Here is a 25,781-nt window from a genome sequence, read left to right as displayed (position 1 = left end):
CCAAAAAGGTACCAGGTAGATACATGGGCAGCCTAGCTTTGAGCCAGAGCCCCATACCTCAATTCAATATACCTGACCACAGCCCATCTGAAATCTTCCCCTCATTTTAGGTCCTAAATCCCATCCCAGGCCTACCATAGCAACCAGTTATTTCTACTTCAGGAATACATACTACCTTACTATCAACAAAGCTTTAGGCCAGAATCTAGTCAGTCTCTCATTCCACCACAGCCCAGCCTACCGACCTCGAGATAGCAACCAGAAGATCATTTATTAGCACATTTTTATTCACTCACTGATTCAATATTTACAGAAACTAGAGGGGTCCCCTACAGTCACTATGTACAGATAAGGGGCCTGCTTGGATCGCCTGTATCTAGCAGAGGGTACAGGGCTTTTGGGGGCTGGATTTTGAAGCAGTGCTGTACTTACTACCAAGCCCTATGGGGATACAGAAGTTCTAACTCCTCTCAACCCTGTCCCTACCCTGAGTACCTTGCAAGAGGACAAGGAAGCTGGCACAGTCGGGAGAATTGAATAGTACCAGCTCCATTCAAGCAGCCCTGCCTCTGATATTCCTAAGAGAAGACATGGTAATACTGAGGGGCTAGGTCGAGGCTCCCCTGGGCCCCAGAGACAGAGATTAGGAGCCTAAGGCAGACCCATGGCCAGGGCCACAACACTGAAGGCAAAGAGCCCCAGAGCCTTGCTCTGACTCACTAACAGGACAGTCTGCATGCCACTGGGACAGTTCAAACACTTGTCTCCACTATAGCCGTGGGACCCTGATAGGCTGTACATCCTATTAGGATACCCCATGCCCATTCCAGCTCAGCAGCCAGGTCCCTGAGTTTGGTGCTCTCCCAGAGGAATGAAGTGTAGGCCAAGCTTCTTCCCAACGAGGACAGGCTAGTGGTGGTGTGTTTCTCAGCTGGGACTGTGATGTATTCTAAGAGACCTGGCCCAGCAGAATGACAGCTGCTGGGAGAGACAGCAGAGTCAGGAAGCTGCCATGTTAATACAGTGGCAAGATGGACAAAAGCCCAAAACCTAAACATCTCCAATAGGTAGAATGTACATCCTGCTGCCCAGGCAGAAAGGCCAGGTCCTGCTGCTCCTCAGATGGCTGTGGAGGCCATGGTGGATGCCCTCCAGTTCCAGCTGCTGCTTCCTGAGCATTGAGGAGCTGCCTTGTCCCTGCCAGACCCCAGAGCACAGTGCAGAATACATGTCACTCCCACTCCCAGGACCTGGGCTCTCGTTGAACTACTCAGTAATACTTGGAAAAGAGGGACAGTGAAGGGCCCTGATGAGGGCCTTGCGGCAAGAGAGGCTGCAGAGTCAGGGCCAGAGGTTCTCACTGGCGTTTGGCCTTGTAGGGGCGAGAGCGTTTCCGCCGGTCAGGCTTCCGCTGCTTGTGAAGCCGCCCAATGCTGACCCCTTGGCGCCGGCGCACTGAGATGTTCTGTTCCACTAGGTTGGCCAGCATTCCTGTGTAAAGCAGGAAACTCCTTAGTAGGTGGCTGTCTCCCAGGCTCTCACAGCCCTCCCTGAGCTTGAGTCTCATCGGCCAAAGGTGAAGTCTTGGGGGAGGGAGGGGGAGGAGTTTGAGGTACATGACCCTCAAGAGGGTAGGACAATTAAGACATAGTAGGCACCTCCTCACCTTCCTGAGCCAGCATGGATATGAAGGTACAGATAAACTCGTCATAGTTGTGGGTCCTTCGCTGGTCATCAATCTGTGAAAAAGAAGGCACATGAGGGCATCCCAGCCCATCTTCTCAGAGCAGCTGTCCTTGGGCAGTAGAGGGGTCACCCACCTTGAACTTCTTCCTTTTCTCCACCTCCTCCTTGAGACAGGCCTCATAGTTTGCAATCTCGGCTTCTACACACTTTAGCAGTGCTAGCAGCTCCTGCCACAACCCAACATTGTATACCTTAGGGGCCTGACTGGCACCAAAGCTCCATTACTAAGAAGCAACTAGAAACAAGGGTGAACAGCCACAGTCCAGGGGGCTACCAATGCCATCCAATCCCAAAGAGCTCCCTGGCTTTAGCCACCAACTTTCACTCCAAAATTCCAATCAAGTACCCAAAACCTGGGAGTAGGGGCCCAGGTCCTTCCCCTGCTAGGAGAAGGCTGAAAGACACTCACCTTGGGTGAGTACTTCTCTCCACTCAAGGGCTCACTGGACCTGTTCAGCCCAGGCTTGTCTCTGCTCTCTGTGACTTCCACCACCTCCTTCTCCTCTAGGCCACTGGACCCCTGGCTGCCTTGGCTTGATCTGGTAGAAGGTGAGGAACCCTTCCCACCCTCTAGAGAGGAATAAAAGGGTGCATCAGAGTACATGATACTCTGTAGTCACCGGGCCACCTCCCTCCTCCTCCTTGGGTACACCAAGTGACCAGTGAGGGAGTCCAAGGCCCACCTGTGAGTGCCAGGGGACTCAGTACACCATCTTCAGCAAGGTGCAGCAGGCCCGTGCTAATGACAGGACCCAGGTCACGGACAGCACGGTTGTAGCGTATGCAGTCAACACGAAGTAGGCTGTCATCTTCTCCAAAAAGCACCTTGGAGATGTGAGAGGTGACAGGGCTAGAGGGCCGTGTTGGGTTGGCCGAGCGGATGGGCGAGCGCAAGGGTGAGTTGAAAGCACTGCCAATCTCAGAGGCTGTGTCCGTGCTCTCATTGCTAGGGGTGGGTGAAGGTTGCGAGTGTGTGGGCACAGCCACAGCTGGACTCCCAGCCCCACTGCTAGTCTTGATGGACAGAGGAACTGAAAGGTCTTTCTGAGACTCTTGAAGCTTCTCAGTTAAGACATTGATGGTGTTGGGCTGCAGCACTGACAGCTGCCCATCTGAAGAATTGCTCAACGATCCTGGCTTCCCTGTCCCCTTCCGCTTGTATCTGTGGGGTCCAATAAGAGGTAAAAACAGGGAATGGGCCAGGTGACCACACCCAGCAGTGTCCAGAATGGCTCAAATATAGTATCTTCTTCCCAAGCCCAAATGGAAGCTCTTACACTTGGTCTAAACAATCTCTTAGCAAGAGCTTCCTAAGTGCCAGAGTATAGGCAGGTGGCCTCCTCTACTCTAGCTATCTCACTTCTAACCTTCTAGTGCTCTATCCTCCAACAAAAGTGCCATCCTACTCAGCAAATCATCTCTCCAACCTCTTCTCCTACCCTAATTCTTTGAGGTCGGGCTGAAAGATCACCTCAACAAAATGTACTGACACATACATGGTAAGATGTTTACCTCCCCCTAAACTTATGGGTTAGCCCCTCAAGCCAGCCTCCTCCAGGGCCTGCATTCTGTCTACTGTTCTCTCAGACGCAGGGTGGAATATTGAGAACAGGATCTGAGGTACCCAGAGTTTGACACCGTCTCCGAGTCAGGACTGACCTGATGGCAGGGTTGGTGTTCTGCACGTCCTCGTCCTCATCCTCGTAGTCATCCTCGTCTTCAGAGTACTGCTGGGGCGCTCGGACGGGAACGCGGCTGCGACCCACTCCTGCCGCCAGGTCTTCCTCCTCCTGGGGCAGGCAAGAGCGGTAATGAGAGAGCTCACCCAAGCCAGGCATGGTATCGCAGCTAGGGAGGAAGATAACTAGGCTCTTAGCTGTGCGAAGTGCTTCTAAAAGAAACAGAATGCCTTGCCACATACTTTTGAGTTACCAGGAGAAACTTTCCCATGTGCCAAGGAGTATACCCAACTGTGTGGCAGGCAACTGGACTTAAAAGTCAGAGAAGCAGCTCTCTTAGCCACCTTAAGGCCATGCGCTCTGTTGGGGCCTATGAGTACTAGAGGAGCCTGGTCATCAAGAACCAATCAGAGAGTCAAAGAATAACACTGGGAACCAACATTGTGGCCTCTCAGTTGAGGGTACTTCCATCTTACCTGCATAGGGGATTTGGCATAATTGTGATTGTCTAGGAAGGCTGGCAGCCGCTGGACAATAGGGGCAGGGTTTGGGGGAACCCCATTGAGGCTGCTCCCTGGAGGCTTCACCACCAGCTTACATTTGCTGGGAGGACTATGGGTTGTAGTTTGTGGGCACGAACCAGCCACCTCCTCTGCACCATCTGAGACAAGGCAAAGTATAAATAGGACATTCAGCTGTGTCCTTAAGAAAAGCTACAGTCCATAATCCTGTGACAGTTGTTTCCCCCAGTGAAGACAGCAAACAGCATAGGCAGGTAAGCTCTAAGTCACACAATGAAAAAAAAAAAAAAAAACAAAAAACAAAACAAGACACAACAAGAAGGCAGCCTATAGATAAAATAATAGGGGTGGGAGGTATGGGATGGGATGGACCACCCAATACAGAGAGGTGTGGGTCTAGGGTCATGATAGTCCTTTTCACGTATCCTTTAGGAAAATCTCACTCTACTCTCCCTGTTTTAATGGGAAAGCTTCAGGTACTGGGATTTCAGGCCTCCTGCTAGAGCCCCTGTACCAAGTACCTTCTTGAAGTGCTTGTGCTTCCTATGTCAAGCTACGATGGATGGCTGATGCCCAAGTCCCTCTAGTACCTGTCTGAGTGCACTCAGAGGCCACTGGGGTTCTGCCTGCCTCCAGTCCAAGGGGGGACTTGCTGCTGGCTGGCTTGCTCTCCTCAGGCAGCTGTGACTCTTGAGATTTGTGGGTCTGAATCAGCTCCGGCTGGGTTACTCTAATCAGCTTAAAACAAAACTCAAGCTTAGGAGAGAAGGATAGAGCCAGGTTTCCACCATAGATAGCTAAGGGCCTTGACCCTGCCTGCCTGCTTATTTATTTATTTATTTATTTATTGGAAAATAAAAAGGCCAAGCCACAACATCGTTTTAGAAGTTAAGTTCTACCACCCTTACAAAGGAAGCAAAGGAAAGAAATGGTTAGTTAAAGCCTCAATCTACAAGACACTGATTTGGGAATTAGAGACAGATACTAAATAAAATGTAGGAGAGACAGGGAGCACTGGGTTGGCAAAGCCAGGCAACTTACCTGCTGCAGGGCCTCCAGGACTGTTTGTCGGTTCACCTTCAGTACATGTAGCCTGGTCTCATACTTAATCCTGCGGTCAGGCACCACTGCCATCAGGTTGAAGCGAATGTCATGATAGGGCTCCCTGCAATCACAGTGGCAACCATGAGAGGAGTTCCCACCCCAGACCTGACCTGCTGTTAAGACTGAGGCAAGTGTCTTGCCAGAGCTCCTCTCACAGTCACATCTGTAGCTCTAAGTATAGGCTCCACTCCAATAGGCAGCGAGCAGCCAGACACACATCTGAAACCCAGCTACACCTTCCCATGAGCTCTGATAGAGGCTTGTCAGGAAGTAAGCCAGCACACCTGTGCTTCTTAACACGCCCCCCGCACACACACACACACACAAGGCTTGTCCCTCCTCCAGCCCAGCCCAGAGCAGGCCACAGGCAACCTAAAATTTAAATCCCAAACCCCAAGCCTGATCTTGCCAGATACCATGGGGCCTTACAATCTACAGATCATTACGCTTCTCTCTTTCCCCCCAAAGGGGACATAGCTCCAGAAGGACACAACCAAGGGTTCTTACCCTGCAGTAGCAAGACCGATTCGCTCCATGATGACCCTTCGAGCTTTATCTGTCCACTCCTCGTCCTCTCCCCAGGGCCCTAGGGAAGACCAAGATGAGGAATCAGCAGGTGGGAAACCCTGAGATGGGGTAGGCCAGGGTTAACAGATTCGTGTGGTTGAGAAGCTACAAGCTAGACACATAAACAGTATAAGATGAAACCATGGCAAGAGTTAGATGTCCCTGGTATCCACTCACGCTCCTACATCTCAAGGATCTAAAGTCCCTGAGACCCAGAAAATCAGAAGGAAGCATGAAAAACCCAACAGGCCCCTTCCTCAGAAGGCCTACCATGATCAATTGGGTAGACTTTCAATCCATCCAATTCAAAGAGCCTCCCTGTGATAGGCACATAGCTGACAAAATGAAACGCCTCCATGGTCCGCACTGCACTGAGGCCATTCTGTTTCTCAGGAAGGTGACGTGGTTCTGGCCTGGAAAAGGACAAAATCAGAGACATCCTCCACCACCCCGACCCCACATCAGCAACCATAGCTCTCACATACCTGGCATGGCTATTATGTGCCTTGGCCAGTTCAGGGGCATTGCCAATTGCATATCCTTTGCTCTAAAAATAAAAGAAGACTACATAAATACAGATTCTCAGCTGAGCCTCTGAATAGGGGAAGAGTTCCATAAAGCAGGCTTAGAGGCATTCCAGGAATCCCAAGCAGCACAGATGACCGTTCTGAAAGGGCAGTGGTGGCAAATGAGACCTTGCTTAGGATTTCCTACAGAGATGGGCCATATTGGCCGTGCACAGCCATCAGTGACTACTGGGGAGCAACACAACAGAAAAGGTCTGACCCAGATCACTTAAGTCTTTTCCTTCTATCATCTCATTTAGCAGCAAAGCCTAAAATCAACTACCTTCCACATTACTTATGAGTCAAATAGATGTTAGTAAACATTTGAAAAAGAAATGACCAAAAAATACCAGATACCATGCAGTGGCATTACCAATAGCTCTGAGGATCAGATGTGCCCAGCCATCTGTAAGCATGATCTAAGGTACTGCAGCGTACCTCAGGACTGAAGCCTTTGGTGAAATCCTTCATTCGGCTCAGCGTGGGCCCCAGATCCACATTGCTGCAGTTCAGAAGCACGCTTAGCAAGGCGTGAGTGGCACAAGAGTTGGGAATCAGCTATAAATCAAAAACAATCACTCATATACCTCATATACTCTTTACCCCAGACATCCCCATGCCCACACTTATTGAGAATGAAGACTAAAAAGAAAGATGTCAACATCCTTTAGTTTCCTTTGTCTTACCCAGTCTTTATTCATTTAACATGAACCAACTAAAATACCTCCTATCTAGGGACATGGAGAATGTACTAAAACACCACCAACTACAGAGGTATTCCCTCTAATGAAAAAGAGTTAGGTCTGTCTGCCACAGGGTTTCTGCAACAGTTTCTCTTGGTTCCAGTCTAGCGCTTCTTCCTGCTCCCCCACTGCCACCTTCCACACAATACCAGAAACAAACAAAGACAAAAATAGCATCCTGGCCCGAAACAAGCGCAGAACTCAGCAGACCTGGTGAGCAAAGAACATGTTATTCACAATATCATCATCAATCACAGACGTGTCATCCACCAACGTAGAAACCTTGCGGCGGGACCTGCGCTCTTCGATCCATTTGAACAGGAAGATAAATCCATACACAGGCCTAGAGAAGCAAGAGGCAGATGACAATCAGCATCCCCTTCTTTCTCTCCCTAATCCTTTGCACTGAAATGCTCTTGCACTGAGTCCCTCACTCTTAACCAAACTGTATCCAACATGGCTCTGAGACCTCAAACCCCAGAAGCCTATCACAGGCAGTCAAGTATGAGCCTGAAGCTCTCAAACCCCACTCGGTCTATGAGGTCTAGGCAAGAGAAGAAGGAAATCTGGAACTGCTGGCCCAGGATGGAGCAAGGTAGGGACACAATAAAAGGCACAAAAACGTTGATGAAGAATTAAGTACCAACTCACTGGTGGACCTCGGCCTCCAGTCCTAGTAAAATGAGTATAGTGCGTGAACTCCCAAACCAGTTCCTTCCCTTGGAAGCAGTTAGGTTCTCTATGCCTCTATTCTATAGATTTCCAAAACAAGACTCTGAGTTTAGGTACCTAAAAAAGGCCTTCTCACACTAACCAATCAATACAGGACAACTGTGTTCAGTTTTGTTGACACATGGTCTCACTAAGTAGCGTAGGTTGGACTCAAACTCAGAGATCTGCCTGCCTCTGCCTCCCAAGCATTGGGACTAGAGGAGAGCGCCACTAATGGTCAGGACAAATGTTGTGTGGTGATTAAAGGCACAGCACATGTGGTGATGTAATTAATGGACTGTACACTTACAAAAAAGGTGCAACACTATGCAACGGAGGGTTCCGGCTGCAAAACCAGAAAGGCAGCTCAACTGTACTCCACGAGTGCTTAGGGTTAAAAGGAGGGCTACAGCTTTCTAAGGAGAAACACTGAGGAAAGACTGAGAAGAAAAGAAAAGTCCAAGAGGGCACCCACAAAGAGTGACACTTTCTTATGTGATATTTTATATAGCTCAGGTTTTCTAGTACTGCCTCCCTTGAATGGGGTACTATTCCCCTGCCCTTTCTCGGCCCTCCGGAGGTAAGGGGGCGTCCCAGCCACTCACCCCTGGCATTTACTCTGAAGGTCATAGATCTCCTCCACTTGCACCCCTTTGACACCTACGATCAGGAAAGGAGAGGTCGGCAGGGCAGTCCCAGGCTCTGCTGCGAGAACTCAAGGACCAACCCCCACATCCACACCAGCCAGGGACCGAAGGTCGTGGGTAACGGGGTTCTTACCGAAATCTTCCACCAGGAGGGTGAAGAGGCCTGGGTGGGACGACAAGAAGAGGGATTTGTCATGCAGGTGCGTCCGGGGCCCATCCGGCCTCCCCAGCCCCCGGCCCGCCGAGGCCCCTCCGTACCTGGGTCACTCTCCAGCTCCAGCCAGCCCTTATTCATCTTCCCGCGGAGCGGCCTCTCAGCGCCATGTCCAGGCCCTGCTAAACCCGCGCCGCCCCCAACCGGGAGCGCCCACCGCCCTTAGGGCTTCTCAGCCCCGCACAGACAACGGGCCGCGCCGCGTCACTCGCCCGCGCCGGACGTACAACGTCATCATCACACGACGAGCCTAACCCGGGGGCTGGTCTTCCGCCGGCCGAACGGCGGGGGCGGAGGCGGAGACAGAGGCGGGCATGCACGCGCGCGCGCGTCGAGGCGAGGGCGCGCACGTGCGGAGGGCGGGGCGGGCGCGCGGCCGTTAGCGGTCCTCGTTTTGGCCACAGTCCGCGTGACCCCATCCCCCCTCAGCACGCTCGCCTCCTTCGACGGCGCAGTCACCGCGCGGGGCGGCCGCCCGTGAAGTAGTTACCACGTCTTGTGTCAACGACTAAAGCTCCGGGACAGCGGCGCCCTCGGCGACAGCTGGGTGGGCAGCCTGGGCTGAAAGCGGTGGCCCGTAGCTTCCGTGAGAGCGAGCAGCGGAAGCAGCCTCCAGCCTGGCCTCGCCACAGCCGCCCGGCAAGGGAGCCCTGGCATGCGCGGAATGCTCCTTGAGCCCTCTTCTGACTGTTACCTTTGGGGGACGGTTGTGGCCACACTGACGTATTTTCCAAATAAATCGTTTATTCTTGCGGCGGCGGGACCGAACACGTTAATATATTTTTAATTTACCCAACACTTTTATCCAGTGATACAACTTGGTAAGCGTTTCGAGCGAGCATCCGCCGGGTTAGGAAATCGCGGACTGAGCAGCTTGCATTTGCCACGACCGTCCTCAACTGTTTTGAAGATTCCATCTTATAACTACCAGTGTGCACAGACTACTACTCAAGTAACGTCGTGTCCCAGCGATGCAAAGAACTGAAATCTCAAGGTTTATTTCTATTTTAACACAGTCGGGTTTAGCGCCAACATACTAGGAAGTAAAGTAGATCCCCGTGGGGACACGGAAAGGTTCCAACCCATCTCAGCCCATCCACGTTTAGTAAGAAAACAAACTGATGTTAGCTCTGCAACTGCATCTCCTGTGTTGGGAAAAGCTAGCGTGAAGTTTTGATGGCTTGTAAGCAGTTAGCAGTTAGAAAAGTCTGACATTCATGAAGAGATTCAGAATCGCCAGCCTTGACTTGAGGCTCTGGATACTGAAGTATAGTATATCTCTGGAGGGACCTAATTGACTGAGGTCTTTTAAGAAATGCTGTCCAAACCCGGCAGTGGTGGCGCACGCCTTTAATCCCAGCACTTGGGAGGCAGAGGCAGGCGGATTTCTGAGTTCGAGGCCAGCCTGGTCTTATAGTGAGTTCCAGGACAGTCAGGGCTACACAGAGAAACCCTGTATCGAAAAACAAAACAAAAAAAGAGATTTATTTTATGTATATGAGTACACTATAGCTGTCCTCAGATACACCATAAGAGGGCATCAGATGCCATTACAGGAGCCACCATGTGATTGCTAAGAATTGAACTCAGGACCTCTGGAAGAACAGTCAGTGCTCTTAACCATCTATCCGACCCGGTTCCAATGAGATACTGCAATGAGATAAAATTATAACACCGTAGTTGATGTCAGCTTTTGTAATCATTAAATCTCACCTAGGATCACTGATTCTGACCTTGGCCATGACGTTTATCTCTCTAACTCAGTCTCCTCAACTTGAAAATAAGGGTTATTAGTGTGCCTATTGTTAAGTGCCTAAACGGTTCTTGGAACCATTTAATCACTATTGGCCATCACTAGCATTAATATTGTCTATAACCCCTTTATCAAATGAGTTGAGAAGTATACTGTTGCTTTGATCTTGTAGAACTTGATAACCAAATGTAAAATTAAATTGCTAACCTATTTCGTTTATGTTTGTAGCTGGAAAAGCCTGCATTATCTTCATAATAGCACAGAAGAATTCTAGATAGGAAGGACAGACGGAAACGAATGAAGACTTTAAAAGAAAAAAACAAACATCCAAGATTGAGGTAGAGTAGGTGACCTGAAGGAGTTGGGGAAATTCCTTTGATACACGCTGCATTTTCTGCTTCCTTTAACATACTCTTGGGCTAGGGTTAGAGAGTGACAAAGCGTATATCAGAGCCCTTCCCCCACCCCCAAGAAGCCCTCCTCTCTTCCCAGTGCTGTCCCCAGTGGCTCAGTGGCAGCTGTGGAACTTTACTATTTAAATCTCAGTGGTGCCTGAGCTAGTACTCCTCTGAGCAGGGTTAATCTCAGAGGTGGCAGGCGGAATTCTGAGTGCCGGCTATATAGCCAGCCTAGTCTATAGAGGGAGTTCCAGGACAGCCAGGGTAGTTACACAGAGAAACCTTGTCTCAAAAGCCCAAACAAAAAAGAAATAGTACTCCCTTTTTAGAATGTTGTGTTGAACTAAACTCATGATAGTTGCCAACAGTAGTGCCTGTCACTGGAAAACAGTGCACTTCAGGGACATTTTAGTGTACTTGGGAAGCTGGCAAAAGAAAATAAAAGTAGAAGGCTTGTCAGCAGGGTCCTCAACACTTTTGCTGTTCTTTCTCTTCTATAGAAAAACTATCAGGACTAAGAAGGTAACACAGAGGAAGCTGTCTTCAAGTCCTGGTAAGAGAGTGGAGGTGGAGTTGAGTTCCTGCTTCCAGCCATTAACAAAGAAGGCCCTTCCCATGGTGCTCTTTCGTTGCCAACCCTACTTCTTTCCCAGATTCTCTAAGGTCCCAAAGAATTTGGTGTCTGAAGTTTTAGCATGTCGTATCTGAGGTTCAAGAAAGAATTTAGTTAAAGCCAGTTGAGAACAAAACAGTGTGAAGTACTTAGTCACACCCTACTCTGTCAGTGCGACCAAAATTACCTCAAGGCCTGATACCCACTAGGAGTTAACCTTTATTCTTGTCAATAAAGATGCTTCCTGACTACAGGGTTTTAATTTTTGTTTTGTTTTCACATTGTGATGCATTCAATAGAAACCCATACTTCAAATTTTGGACTTCGATCTTTTCCCAAGTTAATGATACTCTCTTGCAGTTCTGGGTGGTGGCACAGCTCCTTGTCAGCCGTACAAACACGATAGGAAACAACTATTTGCAATGTGCTGTGCTGCTGAGCTTTGGTGTTTGATAGGCTACGTGTAGTGAATGCGCTTCCAACTTAGGATATTTGTTTACTTATGAACATTTTATTTAGATAAAAACCCCTTTGTAAGTAAAAGAGCCTCTAGACTCCTTGCTATCTTAGGTTGTTTTTGATGTTTTGCCTGTGTATATGTTTGTGTGAGAGTGTTAGAGTCCCTGGAACTGAAATTGCAGATAGTTGTCAGCTACCATGTGGGTGCTGGGAATTGAATGTGGTCCTCTGGATCAGCAGTCAGTGCTCTTAACCACTGAGCCATCTCTCCAGCCCCCCACTTTTTAGTTCTTAGTGGTCAACTTAAGTCACTCCTTTATTCTTAATGTTCACTCTTTCAGTTTGCCTTCTATGCCTTCAAGAACCTGGTGATCCTGAAAAACTAGGAGAATTTCTTCAGAAAGACAATCTTTGTGTCCATTATTTCTGTCTTGTAAGTATAAGACTCTCTTTGCTTTGAATGTGTTACCACTTTTGTTATACAAACTGCTTTTGCATTTAGCCTTAAATTTATAGCCGTGTTTGTCTCCATATAGTTTTTTGTTTTTTTTGGTTTTTTTTTTTGTTTTGTTTTGTTTTTTTTTTTTTTGATTTTTCGAGACAGGGTTCCTCTTTGCAGCCCTGGCTGTCCTGGAACTCACTCTGTAGACCAGGCTGTCCTCGAACTCAGAAATCTGCCTGCCTCTGCCTCCCAAGTGCTGGGATTAAAGGTGTGCACCTCCACGCCCAGCTGTTTTTAATATTTTAAAATCCATTTTTAAAATAATAAATGGTATGGTCTAAAATCTTGATGGTATAAAGCGTGAACAATCAAAACCTCTTCTCACAATCATAGCCTCTCTTTCCCTTCCTCCCTCTGACAAACACTTGTTTGGGTTGTCCTTACACTTTTTAAATAAGATAATCTGAAAAATAAAATGAACCAATCTTAATATTTATTTTTATTTTATGACTATGTACTTTGCCTGTACATGTCTGTGCACCATGTGTATGCAGTGCCCTCAGAGGCCAGAAGCGAGCATCCCCTAGAAGTCCAGTTACAGGCAGCTGTGAGATGCCATGTGGATAACTACGACTCAAACATGGTCCAGCACTCTTAACCACTTACACCATATAGTTTATACTCTTTCTGTTAGGCCCTGCTCAGTCTGGACTCTGAGCAGTTAAAGAGAAGGATTGCTACTTAAGATCAGCATTCCTCAGAAAACTTGGAAACCTGGTAAAGTGGGTTTCTAATTGTCAAGAAAAGTCTTTATTTTCTTATCTGCACCCCTCTCCCAGCAACCTATCTCCAGAAAGGGCATCTGATTCCCTATTAAACAAGCCTCCAACAGATCAAAGCCCCATGCTAGCTAGTTCCCAGGCTTAACTCACCTTCCTTTCACCAAAAGCTAAGTCCTTATTACCATGTTCTCTGTCTATCACAGGGGAAATCGTCACACAGCAGGTTCATATTTCCAATAAGCATTCCTTTGCACCCATAGCCCTCTCATTCAGTGGTCTCACTCACATCTGCTGCAGAAACATGGGAGGAGGCATAGGGTCCCATCCTAGAGGGGCTCTGTCCCTTGTAACCAAACTGAGTGTATATCATTTGCAGCGTCTGGCTCCTGCTACCCACTATATTTGACTTTGGAGTCCACATCTCCAGCCATTTCTCTACCTACTCTACTTACTCCTCCCTCAACTGAATGTCCTCCGAGAGCTTCCTACCCTGTCTGGAGCCTGCTATAAAAGTCATACCAGTATGCCAGGCAAGCCTCCCTACACCATCCTGTGCTCCCCATCAAAGTGGACAAGGGACACCTGTCCACTGATCCCTTGGGGATGCCCTTAGATTAAGACACTGTCCTAATGCTCACCTGTTCCTTCTCTGCATTTCATCCCTCTGCTATGGAATCCTCCCCTTTACAGCCCCTTTCCCCGAGTCCTCCTCACTCTGCTCCTGGAATTCTTTACTGCCACCCTTTAAGGAAATCTCCCTTCCTGCTTGGCCTGTCTCCCTCTCTCTAGTTTGCCTGCAGGAGCCTGACCTGACCATGGGTCCTAATTACACATGTCAGCTCCTCTCTCCTGCCTCCTCTAATCTCTTTCCCACTGTGGACTCAGAGATTCCATTAAGCCTAGCTCACATATGGTGCTGAAATGATTCCCGGCCCCACCAAAAAAAAAATTGCTTGATATGCTGAAGTTTCTTTTCAGCAGTTGGTAGACAGACATTTGATTTGTTTCAGTTTGGTGGACTTTTGTGACTAAACCTAAGAACATTTACATGCAGCTCTTTCTGTGACATGCATTCCTCCTTCTCTTGGGCAGATGCCCAGGAGTGGGATTGCTGGGTCCATGTGAGTAGACATGTATGTGAAGCTGCCAAGTCACCTTTCCAAGGTTGCTGGACCAGTTCACACAGCCATTAGCAATGTGTGAGAGTTCCAGCTGACAGCTCTTTACCAAGTCTTGGTATTGTCCATCCTTTTCATTTCAGCCTAACATTGTGTTGTGCTCTTAATTTGCACTTGTTTGAGGAGTAAAGATGTTGAGCTTTTCATGTGTTTAATTTTCTATTTTTAAATACTTCACATAATTTTTATTTAATTTGTATGAGTATTTTCTTTTGTTAAAAGAAATGAGATTCTGATCTAAGCATTGTGGTGAATGCCTTTAATCCCAGCACCTAGGAGACAGAGGCAGACAAATCTCTGTGAGTTCAAGGCCAGCCTGGTCTTATAGTGAGTTCCAGGACAGCCAGGGCTACACAGAGAAACCCTGTCTCAAATGGAGCAAGAGGAAGAGAAGAAGAAAAGAAAGTAGAGTCTTTTGTCTTGCTGGATTGTAAAAATTGTTTATATGTTCTGGATAAAAATTCTTTTTATATAGTTATATCTTATTTCTAATGATGTCTTAAAATTTCTTTAATTTTGATGTTGTATTTATCAGTTTTTCTTTTAGATGAGAAATTTTTGTGTGTCCTAAGTAGTACTTAAATACTATTGAATTACCTAGATGCCTTTATCAAAATCAATTGACCATATATATATATTTGTGGATCTGGAAAATTATTTATACTATTAATCTATATGTGTCTATCAATATACTAGCACTCCACTGTCTTAATTCTTGTGGTTTTATACTGTCTTAAAATTAACTATGGTAAAATTTACAGTCTTTTCCAGGATTATTTGGTATCAATTCCTTTCAATTTTTAATCATAATGTTCTGTGGTCCTAGTGAAAATATAGTATTATGAATCTTCTGTTAAATGTTTTTAAATATTTTGTTGTTAGATTATAGAAATACTTATTGCATATTGACTTTGTATTCTACAATTTTGTTAAACATTTACCAAATCAACCATTGTATTTATTTATTTATTTATTTACTTGGGATTCTCTGGTTCTCTATGTAGATAGTGCCAAGTTTTGTCCTTTTTTTTTTTAAAGATGAAATCCCGTGTAGCCCAGGCTGACCTTAAACTCATTCTGTAGCTTGAGGGTGACCACAAACTTCCTCTTTTCCTGTTCATGTATGGGCAGGGGCAATGTACATGTGGACAGATTCATGTATGTGTGAATGTATGTTCAGGTGTGTACATGTGGAGATGAGGTTGACATCAGTTGTCTTTCTCTATTTCTCTCCACATTGTTTTTTCAGACAGGGTTCTAGAGTGCACCCATCTGACAAAACTAACTGACCATCAAGCCCCAGGGATCCTTATGTTTCTGCCTCCTTAGTGCTAGGATTACAAGTAGGCATTACTGTACCCGGCATTTTATATCTGTGATGGGGATCTGAATTTAGGTCCTCATGCTTGTGCAGCAAGGGCTTTACTGACTAAGCTATCTCTCCAGCACTGACTTTGAACTTCTGACTTTCCTGCCTCCAACTCTTAAGTGCTGGGATTACAGGCATTTGTCACCATGCTCAATTAGTTAGTTTGTTTGTTTGCTTGCTTGTTTTTAAAATTGTTTTATATGTATGAGTGTTTTGCCTACATGTCCTGTCTGATGCCTGAGGAGGTCAGAAGAGTGGGTCGGATCCCCTAGAACTGGACTTAGAAAAGGGCATGAACCACCATGTGGGTGCTGGGAACTGATCCCTGTCTTACAAGAGTAACAAGTACTTGCTCTTAACTGCTGAACCATCTCTCCAGCTCCCCTGCCAAGTTTTTAGTGGGGTGCCAGGGGTTACCTCATACATGCTAGGCAAGTACTCTTAGCAACCGAGCTACATCTCTAGCCCCCAGTTATTATACCTTTTATTTCTTCTTGCCTTTGGTACTGGCCAGGGCCTTCAACCTAATGCTTAATAGAAGTAGTATAAATAGTTGTCCGTGCCTTTCTCCCGGCATTAGGGGACAGCATCTAATTTTTCAGCATCATAAATGTATTAGCTGCTGGGCAGTGGTGGCGCACACCTTTAATCCCAGCACTTGGGAGGCAGAGACAGGTGAATTTCTGAGTTTCTGTATTGAGTTTCCAAATGTTTTGCATTTACTGACATGATTTTCCTCTTTCTGTGGTTTGTTGTATCAACTGCATTCTTGGTACAGGCCCTTCTTTCTTGGTCATGCTTTATAATAGGGGCTGAATTAAACTTACCAATACTTAATTTTTTATATTTATCCTCATGAGGAAAAAATTGATCTGTGATTTTTATTTATTGTAACTTCTGCCAGGTGTTGGGACTTAGTTAATTCTGATACATCAATAAGCATATACATTTCAACGTAAAGTTAAACATATATGATGTTTTGTAGGGTTTCCTTTCCATCTCATGTATTGTGGGGATCTCATGACACAGAACACAGAGACCTATTCTTTTAAATAGGTGACTGGCATTTCATATTATGGATGTTCCTAAAATATTAAACTCCATTAGTGGCTTTTTTTTCTGGGCATGGAGGTACAGATGCAGTCTCAGCAATTGGGAGGTAGAGGTGGGTAATCGTGAGCTCCAAGTCTAACTTGGCCTCTGAGTCCAGAGCCAGCCTGGATTACATGAGACTCTATCTCAAAAAATGAGATACCAAAAAATTGAAAAGGACATTTAAATTGTTTCTGTTCTTTATTCATTTTTGTTTATAAAAATAACACGTGTCCATTATAAAAACATGACTAATACTTAAAAATTATAAGTAAGACAAAAGTCACTCATTGTGATAAAGCCTTGAGATAGTGATAAAATATGAGCAAAATGTTTTAGGGTTTTGTGTGTGTGTGTGTGTTTTTTTTTCCAAGACAGGGTTTTTCTGTGTAGCCCTGGCTGTCCTGGAACTCACTATAAGACCAGGCTGGCCTCGAACTCAGAAATCCGACTGCCTCTGCCTCCCAAGTGCTGGGATTAAAGGTGTGTGCCACCACTGCCTGGTGTGTGAAATGTTTTTAGCATCATTAGGAATCCGTTTCTCTAGACAGAGTTTAGGTCCTAGAATCCACATGGCATTTCACAATCAATCGTCTGTAACTCTAGTTCTAAGGGACCTGCACACCTCTCCTGCTCTCACATGCAAACACTCAGACATGTTTAAAATCTTTTAAAGTAAGTTAAATAAATACATAGCCTAAGCTCCCATTACACATTTTATAATCACTGCAAGATTAATTACTCATTCCAAAACCATGTTTGAGCACCTTTAAAGAAACATCCCTTTAAAGTATGCTTTTAAAAGTGCAACTCCTAATCTTTTCCAGTTAATGAAGATTGCTCATTAGGAGACTAAAATTCCATTTACCTTTGTGTAATACTCTGAGGAAAAAATATTCTTAATTATCCTGTATTAATGGGGATATAGCAAAGGGGGAATTAGTGTGGATTCTGTAGGCCCAGGTGTGAAGGCCACCTTTGTAACTCTTTGTTATGTGACTCCAGCCATGTCACTTGCCACATGTCACTTCAGTGTCCTCCTCTGTAAGATAACAGTCACAATAGTTTCTGTGTCATGTATTGTCTTTAAAAGTATGAAATGGGGCTGGTGAGATGGCTCAGCAGGTAAGAGCACCCGACTGCTCTTCCAAAGGTCCTGAGTTCAAATCCCAGCAACCACATGGTGGCTCACAACCATCCGTAACAAGATCTGACTCCCTCTTCTGGTGTGTCTGAAGACAGCTACAGTGTACTTATATATAATCAATAAATAAATCTTTTTTTAAAAAGTATGAAATGAATCAATCTAGAGAGAACAGGTCCCCAGTGTTCACACAATGGCAGGAGCAGCCCTTAGCAAATGAGAATAGCATAAAAGTACTGATTCTGAGGCTCTATGGCCTTTAATAAGTTATGTTTCTCCATGTTGGGTGTCCAAAGAGTTAAAAAAGTGCTGGTGTAGCTGGGCATGGTGGCATACGCCTTTAATCCCAGCACATGGGAGGCAGAGGCAGGTGGATTTCTGAGTTCGAGGCCAGCCTGGTCTACAAAGTGAGTTCCAGGACAGCCATGGCTATACAGAGAACCCCTGTCTCAAAAAAACAAACAAAAAAAAAAGTGCTGGTGTATCCAATTTATACCATTATCTCAGACATCATTAAATAAATTGTCCTGTATACACAGATGAGTTCCACCAAGCTCCATTTCTTAGTTCTTTTCCCCAGTCACCGGCACCCCACTGTCCTGTTTCTATATGTTGACATCCTGGTTCTGGTACTCCCTTAGATCCTGTCTAGCAGACTGCCTCAGAAGGGCCAACCCAACAGAGGTCTCCATGGATTTATGCCTGAAGACATCAAAAGGGAGGCAGTACGGGCTTCTAAGAAGGTTAGACTTTCTTGAAATGGGGACCTTGGGATAGGCCTTTCCTCTGCATGTTCAGAATCCGTGTGTGTGTGTGTGTGTGTGTGTGTGTGTGTGTGTCGCCCTATGTGCTTGTGTCCTTGAGAGCTGTACTGGCTAGTTTTGTGTCAACTTGACACAACTGGAGTTATCACAGAGAAAGGAGCTGCAGCTGGGGAAGTGCCTTCATGAGATCCAACTGTAAGGCATTTTCTCAATTAGTGGTCAAGGGGGAAAGGCCCCTTGGGGGTGGGACCATCTCTGGGATGGTAGTCTTGGGTTCTATAAAAGAGCAAGCAAGCAAGCCAGTAAAGAACATCCCTCCATGGCCTCTGCATCAGCTCCTGCTTCCTGCCCTGCTTGAGTTCCAGTCCTGACTTCCTTTGGTGATGAACAGCAGTATGGAAGTATAAGCCGAATAAACCCTTTCCTCCCCAACTTGCTTCTTGGTCATGATGTTGTGCAGGAATAGAAACCCTGACTAAGACAAGAGCAAAACCTAGTTCTTAAGTCCCATCTCTTTTAGAATGTATCCTAAAGATGAGGCAGCGCCCTAAGAAAACAGAAATTCCATGCTTCTTGAAGTTCAGTTCTAGGATACCATGGACCATGGAGGGAAAGGGGATAGTTGTTGCTTCCCAGAATTTCCAGTCTGTAGAAAGAAGAACCACAACTTCTGTTTGTTTTTTTTCGGGTCACAGAACTTTGTCTGGCATCTCATTTGCAGATCTGCTTTGTATGCAAGAAAAAAGGAGCTGCTATCAGATGCCAGAATGATCAGTGTGTCCAGAACTTCCATCTGCCTTGTGGCCAAGAAAGGGGTTGCCTTTCACAGTTTTTTGGAGAGTACAAGTGAGTGAGGAAGGAAAAATGTTGGGTTACCCTTTTGCAGCCTGCTGTTTAGACAGCACTGAAATCAGAGCCCGGTTCTCAGGAGACTGTTTTGACTCTCCCAACACATCTGTCCCTCCACTCGATAATGGGAAACAGTGTCTTGTCTTGGAAGTTTCACAGGGGTTTCTCCTTGCTTCCTGTCCCCTCCTTAAATTACAAACAGCTGGGTTCTTAGACAGCTGCTCATAACTGAATAGGGCATTCAATAATGGGTGCTATGGAGACTGTCCTCCATAGCTCAGTGGGTAAGCAGCCATGAGAAGTCATGTCGCTGTTCTTCACCCTTCAGTGTACCGATTCACTGAGCACCAAGCAAATAGACCAGGCAGCTGGGAATCTGCCTCAGTGACAAGCCAGAAACCAAGTCTATTTACCCATCACAGATCATATTGTAGAAAACATCGACCAACACAGAACATCCACCAGGGGAGTTTGGGGGAGGAAAGCTGTGTCTTGTGTTGCGAAAATTTATCCCGAACAAGTGTTGAGAACATCCAGAGCCCATGCTGTAGTCAAGCTATCTATCACCGCAAGTGTATCCAGGTGGGTCTCTCTGTACAGGGGGGAAGGACAACCTTCCGTGATTGCCCCGCCCTGTGCTTGGAACCAGGGCATTCTGGGAATGCTCAAGTATGTGTAAGATTCAGAACTCCGTACTGCAGGCAGGCATGTGCCTAGGAGCTGCTTCCAGGTCTGGGAGGGAATAGGTAACCCAGCCTCCAGTCATCCTTGGCCTCAGGCCTCACTCATCGTAAGAGTTAAACTAGGCAAAATCTTGAGGGTTTCTGAAACAAATAGGTGTTTCTGAGAACGAGTTAAGGAGCTCAAAATCTGCCTACTACTAGGATGAAAGGGAAGGCAGTGTACTCAGGTACCTGACCCCTGCTGACCCCTGCCAAGCCCCATGGACAACTGAGGCACTCCTGGGAACTCTCTTCAAAAGCCTTTTGGTCCCAGGCCTGACGCCTGGTGGCAGCCCTCATCCTAGCACACCCAGACTGCTTTTCCTGACTGCGTGCAGTGAGGTGGGCATGGGAAGGTGGCTTGCTTGTTTTCACAAACGCTTTCTTCTCTTACAGAAATATGCCCACACATCAGCAAAGCACTTCTTCAAGTGTCCCCAGTGCAACAACCGAGAAGAGTTCCCACAGGAGATGCTGAGGATGGGGATCCACATCCCAGACAGGTAGCAGGAGCTCTGCACACAAGAGGCTGAGCCGGGGGTGGCTGGGGTGGCTTTCTAGACAGGAGGTGAGTGTGAAGACAGTTCAGAGATTGCCCACAGCTCAGGCATTGATGTACAATGAAGTGAGAACGGTGGCAAGTGTGCTTTAAAGTAGTCAAAAGGAAAGGGAAATGGGCAGGAGGCTGCTCCTGAAAAGGCTCTTAAAGAACCGAGCCCTGGGGACGAGGAGTTGGAACCCCCATCTTGCCCTCTCATTACACCAGTTCTGCTCTCACAGCCTTATTGGCAGTGCTCCGGCCTTTGAACTCTTGCTGTGCTTAGCTTTCATTCTTCTGAGTGGACAAAGGCTCACCAGTAGAGTATGTGTCCCTTATAACTTCTTCTCCCACTGCAGAGATGCTGCCTGGGAACTCGAGCCAGGGGCTTTCTCCGAGTTGTATCAGCGCTATCGGCATTGTGATGCCCCCATCTGTCTGTATGAGCAAGGCAGAGACAGCTTTGAGGATGAAGGGTAGGAAGAAGCCCCTGGGCAGAGAGCTCTAGCACTGCTATTAAAGCAGGAAGGCTGTTCTTGGCCGCAGCCCTCAGGATGAACCCAGTTGCCAAGTCCCAAATTTGACCAGTCCCAGACTTACTCATGCACAAATGGAGGGTCTCCTCTGCAGGGTCTGCTGTTTGGGCCCATTGGAAAGACACTCAGGGTCAGTTACTTTTCAGATTCATCCTGCCAAGGGCTGTGCCCACCTGTGGCCTCTTAGAATCAACACCTGTCATCCCAGAGTCATGGGGTAATATGTAGAGCAAAACTACATTGACTTAACTTCCCTTGGGGCTGGAGAGATGGCCCAGTGCTAAGAGTACTCATTGCCCTTCCAAAGTACCCAGCTTCTATTCCCACCATCCACATTGCAGCTCCCAGCTGTCTGCAACTCTAGTCCCAGGGGATCTGACATATTCTTTGGCCTCCATGAGTTCAGTATGCATATGATCCACATACATACATGCAGTCAAAAGACCCATACACATAAAAAATAAAATTCCCAGGAAGTTCTTTCTCCTCATAGCTGAGCCTGGATGGTAGCTAACATTCAAGAGTAACAGTTGGTGTCCTGACTGTCCGTCCATATCTCTCCATGGCTTTTCTGTAGACGGTGGCGCCTCATTTTGTGTGCTACGTGTGGATCCCATGGAACCCACCGGGACTGCTCCTCTCTTAGACCAAACAGCAAGAAATGGGAATGTAATGAGTGTTTGCCTGCTTCAACCACGAGTTAGGCTGGAAGGATGGTCTGCTGTAAGAACTTGGATGGGGCTGGGGGCTGTCATACCTGGGAATGGAGATAGCATGTCACAGAGGGGAACTTTGAGTGGATATAATAGCTTTGGAAGGAAGTAGCTGATGAGGGGCTTCAGGACCTGTACACAGGAGAAACAAAGACTGAGTTACCTTCCCTTTTCTGCCTCTCTTCCACCACAGATTACATATCTGAAGACTCAGGCAACACCCCCTGTTGCAGCAGCACCTTCTGCCCCCATGTGTATTTCTTAAGGGCTGGCTACCAGCCTGGAAGAGAATCCCAGCTCTTCTGGACTGATTGGCTACAAACTTCCCTCTTAGAAAAGCCCGAGTCCTCTGGTGGAAGAAGCTGCCCGTCCTGGTGATCCAAAGGATTGCAAAAAATCCAAGTAATAGCTTCAGGGCGGTTCCTGCCCAGGACAGTGAGATACAAAAGAGCGTTGCTGCATCAGTTTGGAGAGGTAGCACTTTGAAACCATGAGACTCAAGGGGCTAAGTGAAGAGGTCTCAGGGGACACGGAGTCTTCGTGCCAACAGTGGAATGTAAGGGCACTCACTGTTCACCATAATGTGGCTCTCATGTGCTTCCTCCAGCTTCACTCACTCATTTGTTATTGACAAATAAAGGTCATCTCTCCACTCGGGTCTCCTTGTGAATTGGCTCTGGAATCTGTCAAGTACACTAGAGAATCTGAAAGGAGTAAGACAAAAGTTAGTCACTAGGATTTCAACATAAAGGGAATCGACTTTCTGGGTAACTGGGATTCCAGGGCTGGAGAGTGTCATCCTCACATAAGTGTGTAAGTTCTGCTCAGTGAGCCAGCACAGTAGCCCACTTTGGTCCCAGAACAGACCTTGGTGGTGAGGCTGGGGTCCCTGAACTCAACATAGTAGGATTGCCATACTTGTGTGGGGCAGAAGGTTCCACTCATTCCAGCCAGTGTGGTCTTAGCTTTGCAGCTGGAGCGGGCCACTCATATCCCCACAGCATTTCTCATGGGTGTGACGATGGACTTGTGTACCAGAACATTCGCATTAGGCAAGGCAGCTGGGATGGGAATCTGGCAGAGGGCCTGAAGGAAACTGAAGAGAGCCTATCTTACATTTGCATGTTTTTAATGATTTCATGAGCTTGGCTTAGTGGGGGAAACTTAGAGAATTGCCACATACTGAATTCCCAAGGTCTCAGTGAGTCATTGTCACTAATGGTGGAGAAGCCTGTTCTCATTTCAATCCTGCTGAGTCCTGCAGACTTAGATCCAAGATGTATAGGGTGATTGCCTTCAGATCTGACATAAGCGTTGCTTTGTTACTATCAACATGTACAGGAAATAATACCTTTCTTTTTAATACATACATATTTTAAATCTGTAACACATTCATGTAAATGCCTGCAGTGCCTGGGAGTGAAGCTCAGTGGCCAGGCACATGCTTACCATATGCAGGGTCCTGGTATGGCTCCCCTCCAGCACTCACGTCCTTAGGAAGCCATTGGACTAGTAAGTCCTAAAGGGACCATAATGGAAACCACTCTTAAGTCACCCTTCTCTCTCGCTGCTCCCGTTTCCTAAAGGCAACTACTGCCATTTTTTTGAGCAGTTTCTTAAAACTATTTTTTTTTTTGGTTTGTTTTTATTTTGTATATATGAGTACCCTGTAGCTGTCTTCAGACACACAAAAAGAGGTCATCGGATCCCATTACAGATGGTTGTGAGCCACCATGTAGTTGCTGGGAATTGAACTCAGGACCTCTGGCAGAGCTTTTAACCGCTGAGCCTTCTCTCCAGCCCCCTTTAAGCAGTTTCTTGACTTAGTAATATTAGACATTATTGACTTCTTATGTTACATATGGGTTTAGCACCTTCAGAAACTTACCATTTTCAAAGTCCCTATCTTAAATAGCTGCATTATCATTTTTGTTAATTTTTGTCATTTGTAATATCATTAGTATACTGCCAGGCAGTGGTGGCCCACACCTTTAGTCCCAGCACTTGGGAGGCAGAGGCAGGCAGATTTCTGAGTTCAAGGCCAGCCTGGTCTACAGAGTGAGTGCCAGGACAGCCAGGGCTACACAGAGAAACCGAGTCTCAAAACAAAAAACAAAAAACAAAAACAAAAAACAAAAAAAAAAATCATGAGCATAATAATGTGATTTACTATTGATCCAGACATTACATTATGTTTTAACTTTTCTTTCTCTAATTTACTAACTGCCCTTTTTTTTTTAAAGGGGACTGAATTTTTTTTTTAAGATTTTTTATTTATATGAGTACACTACAGCTTCTGCTCTTTGCTGATATTGCTACCTGTTCCCATTCTTACAGGCCAGAAAAATCAATTATAAATGTTTTTTCTCTGCGCCATGCCAGTCATTTTACATTAGATATCTGGATTCTCTTCAACAAACTTTTGAAAGATTCATTTTATGCATATGAATGTTTTTCCTGAATGTATGTATGTGCCCCACCTGCATGCCTGGTGTCCATGGAAGTGAGACATGAGTAGGAGCCCCTAGAAGCAGAGCTACAGATGGTTATGAGCCTCCATGTGGATTCTGGGAACTAACCCAGGCCCTCTAGAACAGCAACAAGTGCTCTTAACCTGAGCACTCTCCAGCCCTTTAAACAAAATTGTAATTTTAAAATAGTTTACAGGAAAAAAAAATGTGGAAAAAAGTGCAGAGAACTCTCACATATTCAAACCCAGAGCCTGTTTTTGCTGATGTCTTAGAGTCACATGGTAAATTTTTCACAACAAATAAACCAATACTGGGTGGGGGGGGGCTGGAGAGATGGCTCAGTGGTTAAGAGCACTCCCTGCTCTTCCAGAGGTCCTGAGTTCAATTTCCAGCAACCACATGGTGGCTCATCACCATCTGTAATGAGATCTGATGTCTTCTTCTGATGTGCAAGCATGCATGCAGACAGAGTACTCATACATAAAAAAAATATAAAATGAATATTTATATATAATAATCCACTAAAGGCTACACACCACTCAGCTTTTCCTCATTTTTTTCTATATTTTTCTTTTTAATTTCTATCTAGGATACTACATAGCACCAAGTCATCTTTTTGTTTTGATTTAGTTTCCCTTTTTGAGACATGTTCTCACTATGCTGCCCTTGGATGGTCTGGAACTCGTATATAAGCCAGGCTGGCCTAGAACTCATCAAAATCCACCTGCCTCTGCCTCCTAAGTACTGAGAATAAAGACAGGTGCCACCATTCCCAGCCACATGAGTTATTGTTAGGTTCCTCTTGGAGGTGACAGCTTTTCCTGTAACCATTTTGTGGAGTACTAATTGGGTATTGTGCCTAGTGTCCCCTAACTGGGACTTATAACTTTCATCATGATCAGATCAGACTATGGTTCTGACCTCTGAAGACCACAGAGGGAAAGTGCGTTCCATCACATGAAGTTCCATGCTGTCAACAGGATCGAAGGCAGCGCCTGTCAGCTGTGCCCCTGTGCATGCTGCCGGCAAGGTATGGAGGACTTAAGCACCCTCCTCTCTGAGAGTGGAGTTCTGCACAGATTACCGCTCCTCCCCCACTCGTTTATTGACTCATTTGTATTGCTTATATCTTTACTGAGTATATGTATTGTGTTGTGATAGTCATCTGTTTTTCACCCCCCACCCCCTTCTGCCATTGCTGGTGCTCATTGAGCCCCACAGACCTGCAGCAAGAACCTGTCCGCATGGTTTTCTAGACCCACTTCACTGATTCACCCGCCCTCTCTCCTTGTACCAGTTACCACATTACCTGTGGTAGCTTTTGCTTAGGCTTGTCATCTGTGGCCTTTTTGGAAATAGGGCCCTGCACAGCGGGCCTCCCACAGCACCTCACCCATGGGCTTTCTGCTTTGGGTCCCCAGCGTGGAACCCCTGACTCTCATCCTCAGTCTGTTGAATGC

General features: G+C 46.4%; 2 protein-coding genes across 10 annotated transcripts; one reads left to right on the top strand and one right to left on the bottom strand.

The window, feature by feature from the left end:
• Positions 1-266: 266 nt before the first annotated feature.
• Positions 267-8,845, bottom strand: Bap1 (Brca1 associated protein 1). Of its 2 annotated transcripts, none has more exons than XR_383122.4 (17): positions 8,543-8,845; positions 8,418-8,447; positions 8,243-8,297; positions 7,137-7,269; positions 6,622-6,741; positions 6,103-6,164; positions 5,888-6,030; positions 5,558-5,636; positions 4,988-5,111; positions 4,537-4,684; positions 3,902-4,086; positions 3,406-3,536; positions 2,430-2,571; positions 2,156-2,316; positions 1,821-1,913; positions 1,667-1,739; positions 267-1,491 (listed from the first exon to the last, which is right to left on the bottom strand). XR_383122.4 is itself a non-coding variant. In NM_027088.2 (17 exons), exons 1-17 carry the CDS (start codon positions 8,577-8,579, stop codon positions 1,358-1,360), a joined length of 2,187 nt encoding a protein of 728 aa, NP_081364.1. In that variant the 5' UTR covers positions 8,580-8,708; the 3' UTR covers positions 268-1,357. The 2 variants fall into 2 exon arrangements, 1 of the variants encoding a protein (NP_081364.1); NM_027088.2 differs by having other exon boundaries at positions 268-1,491; positions 2,430-2,908; positions 8,543-8,708.
• Positions 8,846-8,852: 7 nt separating this feature from the next.
• On the top strand, positions 8,853-22,508 carry Phf7 (PHD finger protein 7). 8 transcript variants are annotated; one of them, NR_153761.1, is made up of 11 exons: positions 8,882-9,492; positions 10,480-10,589; positions 11,150-11,202; positions 12,063-12,154; positions 18,370-18,471; positions 19,188-19,338; positions 19,764-19,923; positions 20,460-20,566; positions 20,961-21,077; positions 21,715-21,860; positions 22,044-22,508. NR_153761.1 is itself a non-coding variant. In NM_027949.2 (11 exons), the coding sequence occupies exons 2-10, from the start codon at positions 10,549-10,551 to the stop codon at positions 21,839-21,841; spliced, it is 924 nt and encodes a 307-aa protein (NP_082225.1). In that variant the 5' UTR covers positions 8,882-9,492; positions 10,480-10,548; the 3' UTR covers positions 21,842-21,860; positions 22,044-22,508. The 8 variants fall into 8 exon arrangements, 6 of the variants coding, with proteins under 6 accessions (XP_011243504.1, XP_011243505.1, XP_030103897.1 ...); NM_027949.2 differs by having other exon boundaries at positions 19,214-19,338; NM_001360624.1 differs by lacking the exon at positions 20,961-21,077 and having other exon boundaries at positions 19,214-19,338.
• Positions 22,509-25,781: the final 3,273 nt, after the last annotated feature.

The sequence above is a fragment of the Mus musculus genome, chromosome 14 (genome assembly GCF_000001635.26).
Source record: "Mus musculus strain C57BL/6J chromosome 14, GRCm38.p6 C57BL/6J".
Taxonomy (NCBI): Eukaryota; Metazoa; Chordata; class Mammalia; order Rodentia; family Muridae; genus Mus; species Mus musculus.
The sequence above is the reverse complement of the archived record's forward strand: the minus strand, read 5'-3'. Positions and strand labels throughout refer to the sequence as shown.

What these genes read in the sequence shown, in the direction of transcription:
- Bap1 (NM_027088.2), bottom strand. Translation starts at nt 8,579, where the DNA reads ATGAATAAGGGCTGGCTGGAGCTGGAGAGTGACCCAG. An exon ending in ATCGGTCTTGCTACTGCAGG is followed by an intron (nt 5,112 to 5,557) that starts GTAAGAACCCTT and finishes CTGTGATTGCAG; the next exon opens with GGAGCCCTATCATGACATTC. An exon ending in GAGTCCCCTGGCACTCACAG is followed by an intron (nt 2,317 to 2,429) that starts GTGGGCCTTGGA and finishes ATTCCTCTCTAG; the next exon opens with AGGGTGGGAAGGGTTCCTCA.
- Phf7 (NM_027949.2), top strand. Translation starts at nt 10,549, where the DNA reads ATGAAGACTTTAAAAGAAAAAAACAAACATCCAAGATTGAG. An exon ending in GAAGCTGTCTTCAAGTCCTG is followed by an intron (nt 11,203 to 12,062) that starts GTAAGAGAGTGG and finishes TCACTCTTTCAG; the next exon opens with TTTGCCTTCTATGCCTTCAA. An exon ending in GTGTCCATTATTTCTGTCTT is followed by an intron (nt 12,155 to 18,369) that starts GTAAGTATAAGA and finishes GTACTCCCTTAG; the next exon opens with ATCCTGTCTAGCAGACTGCC.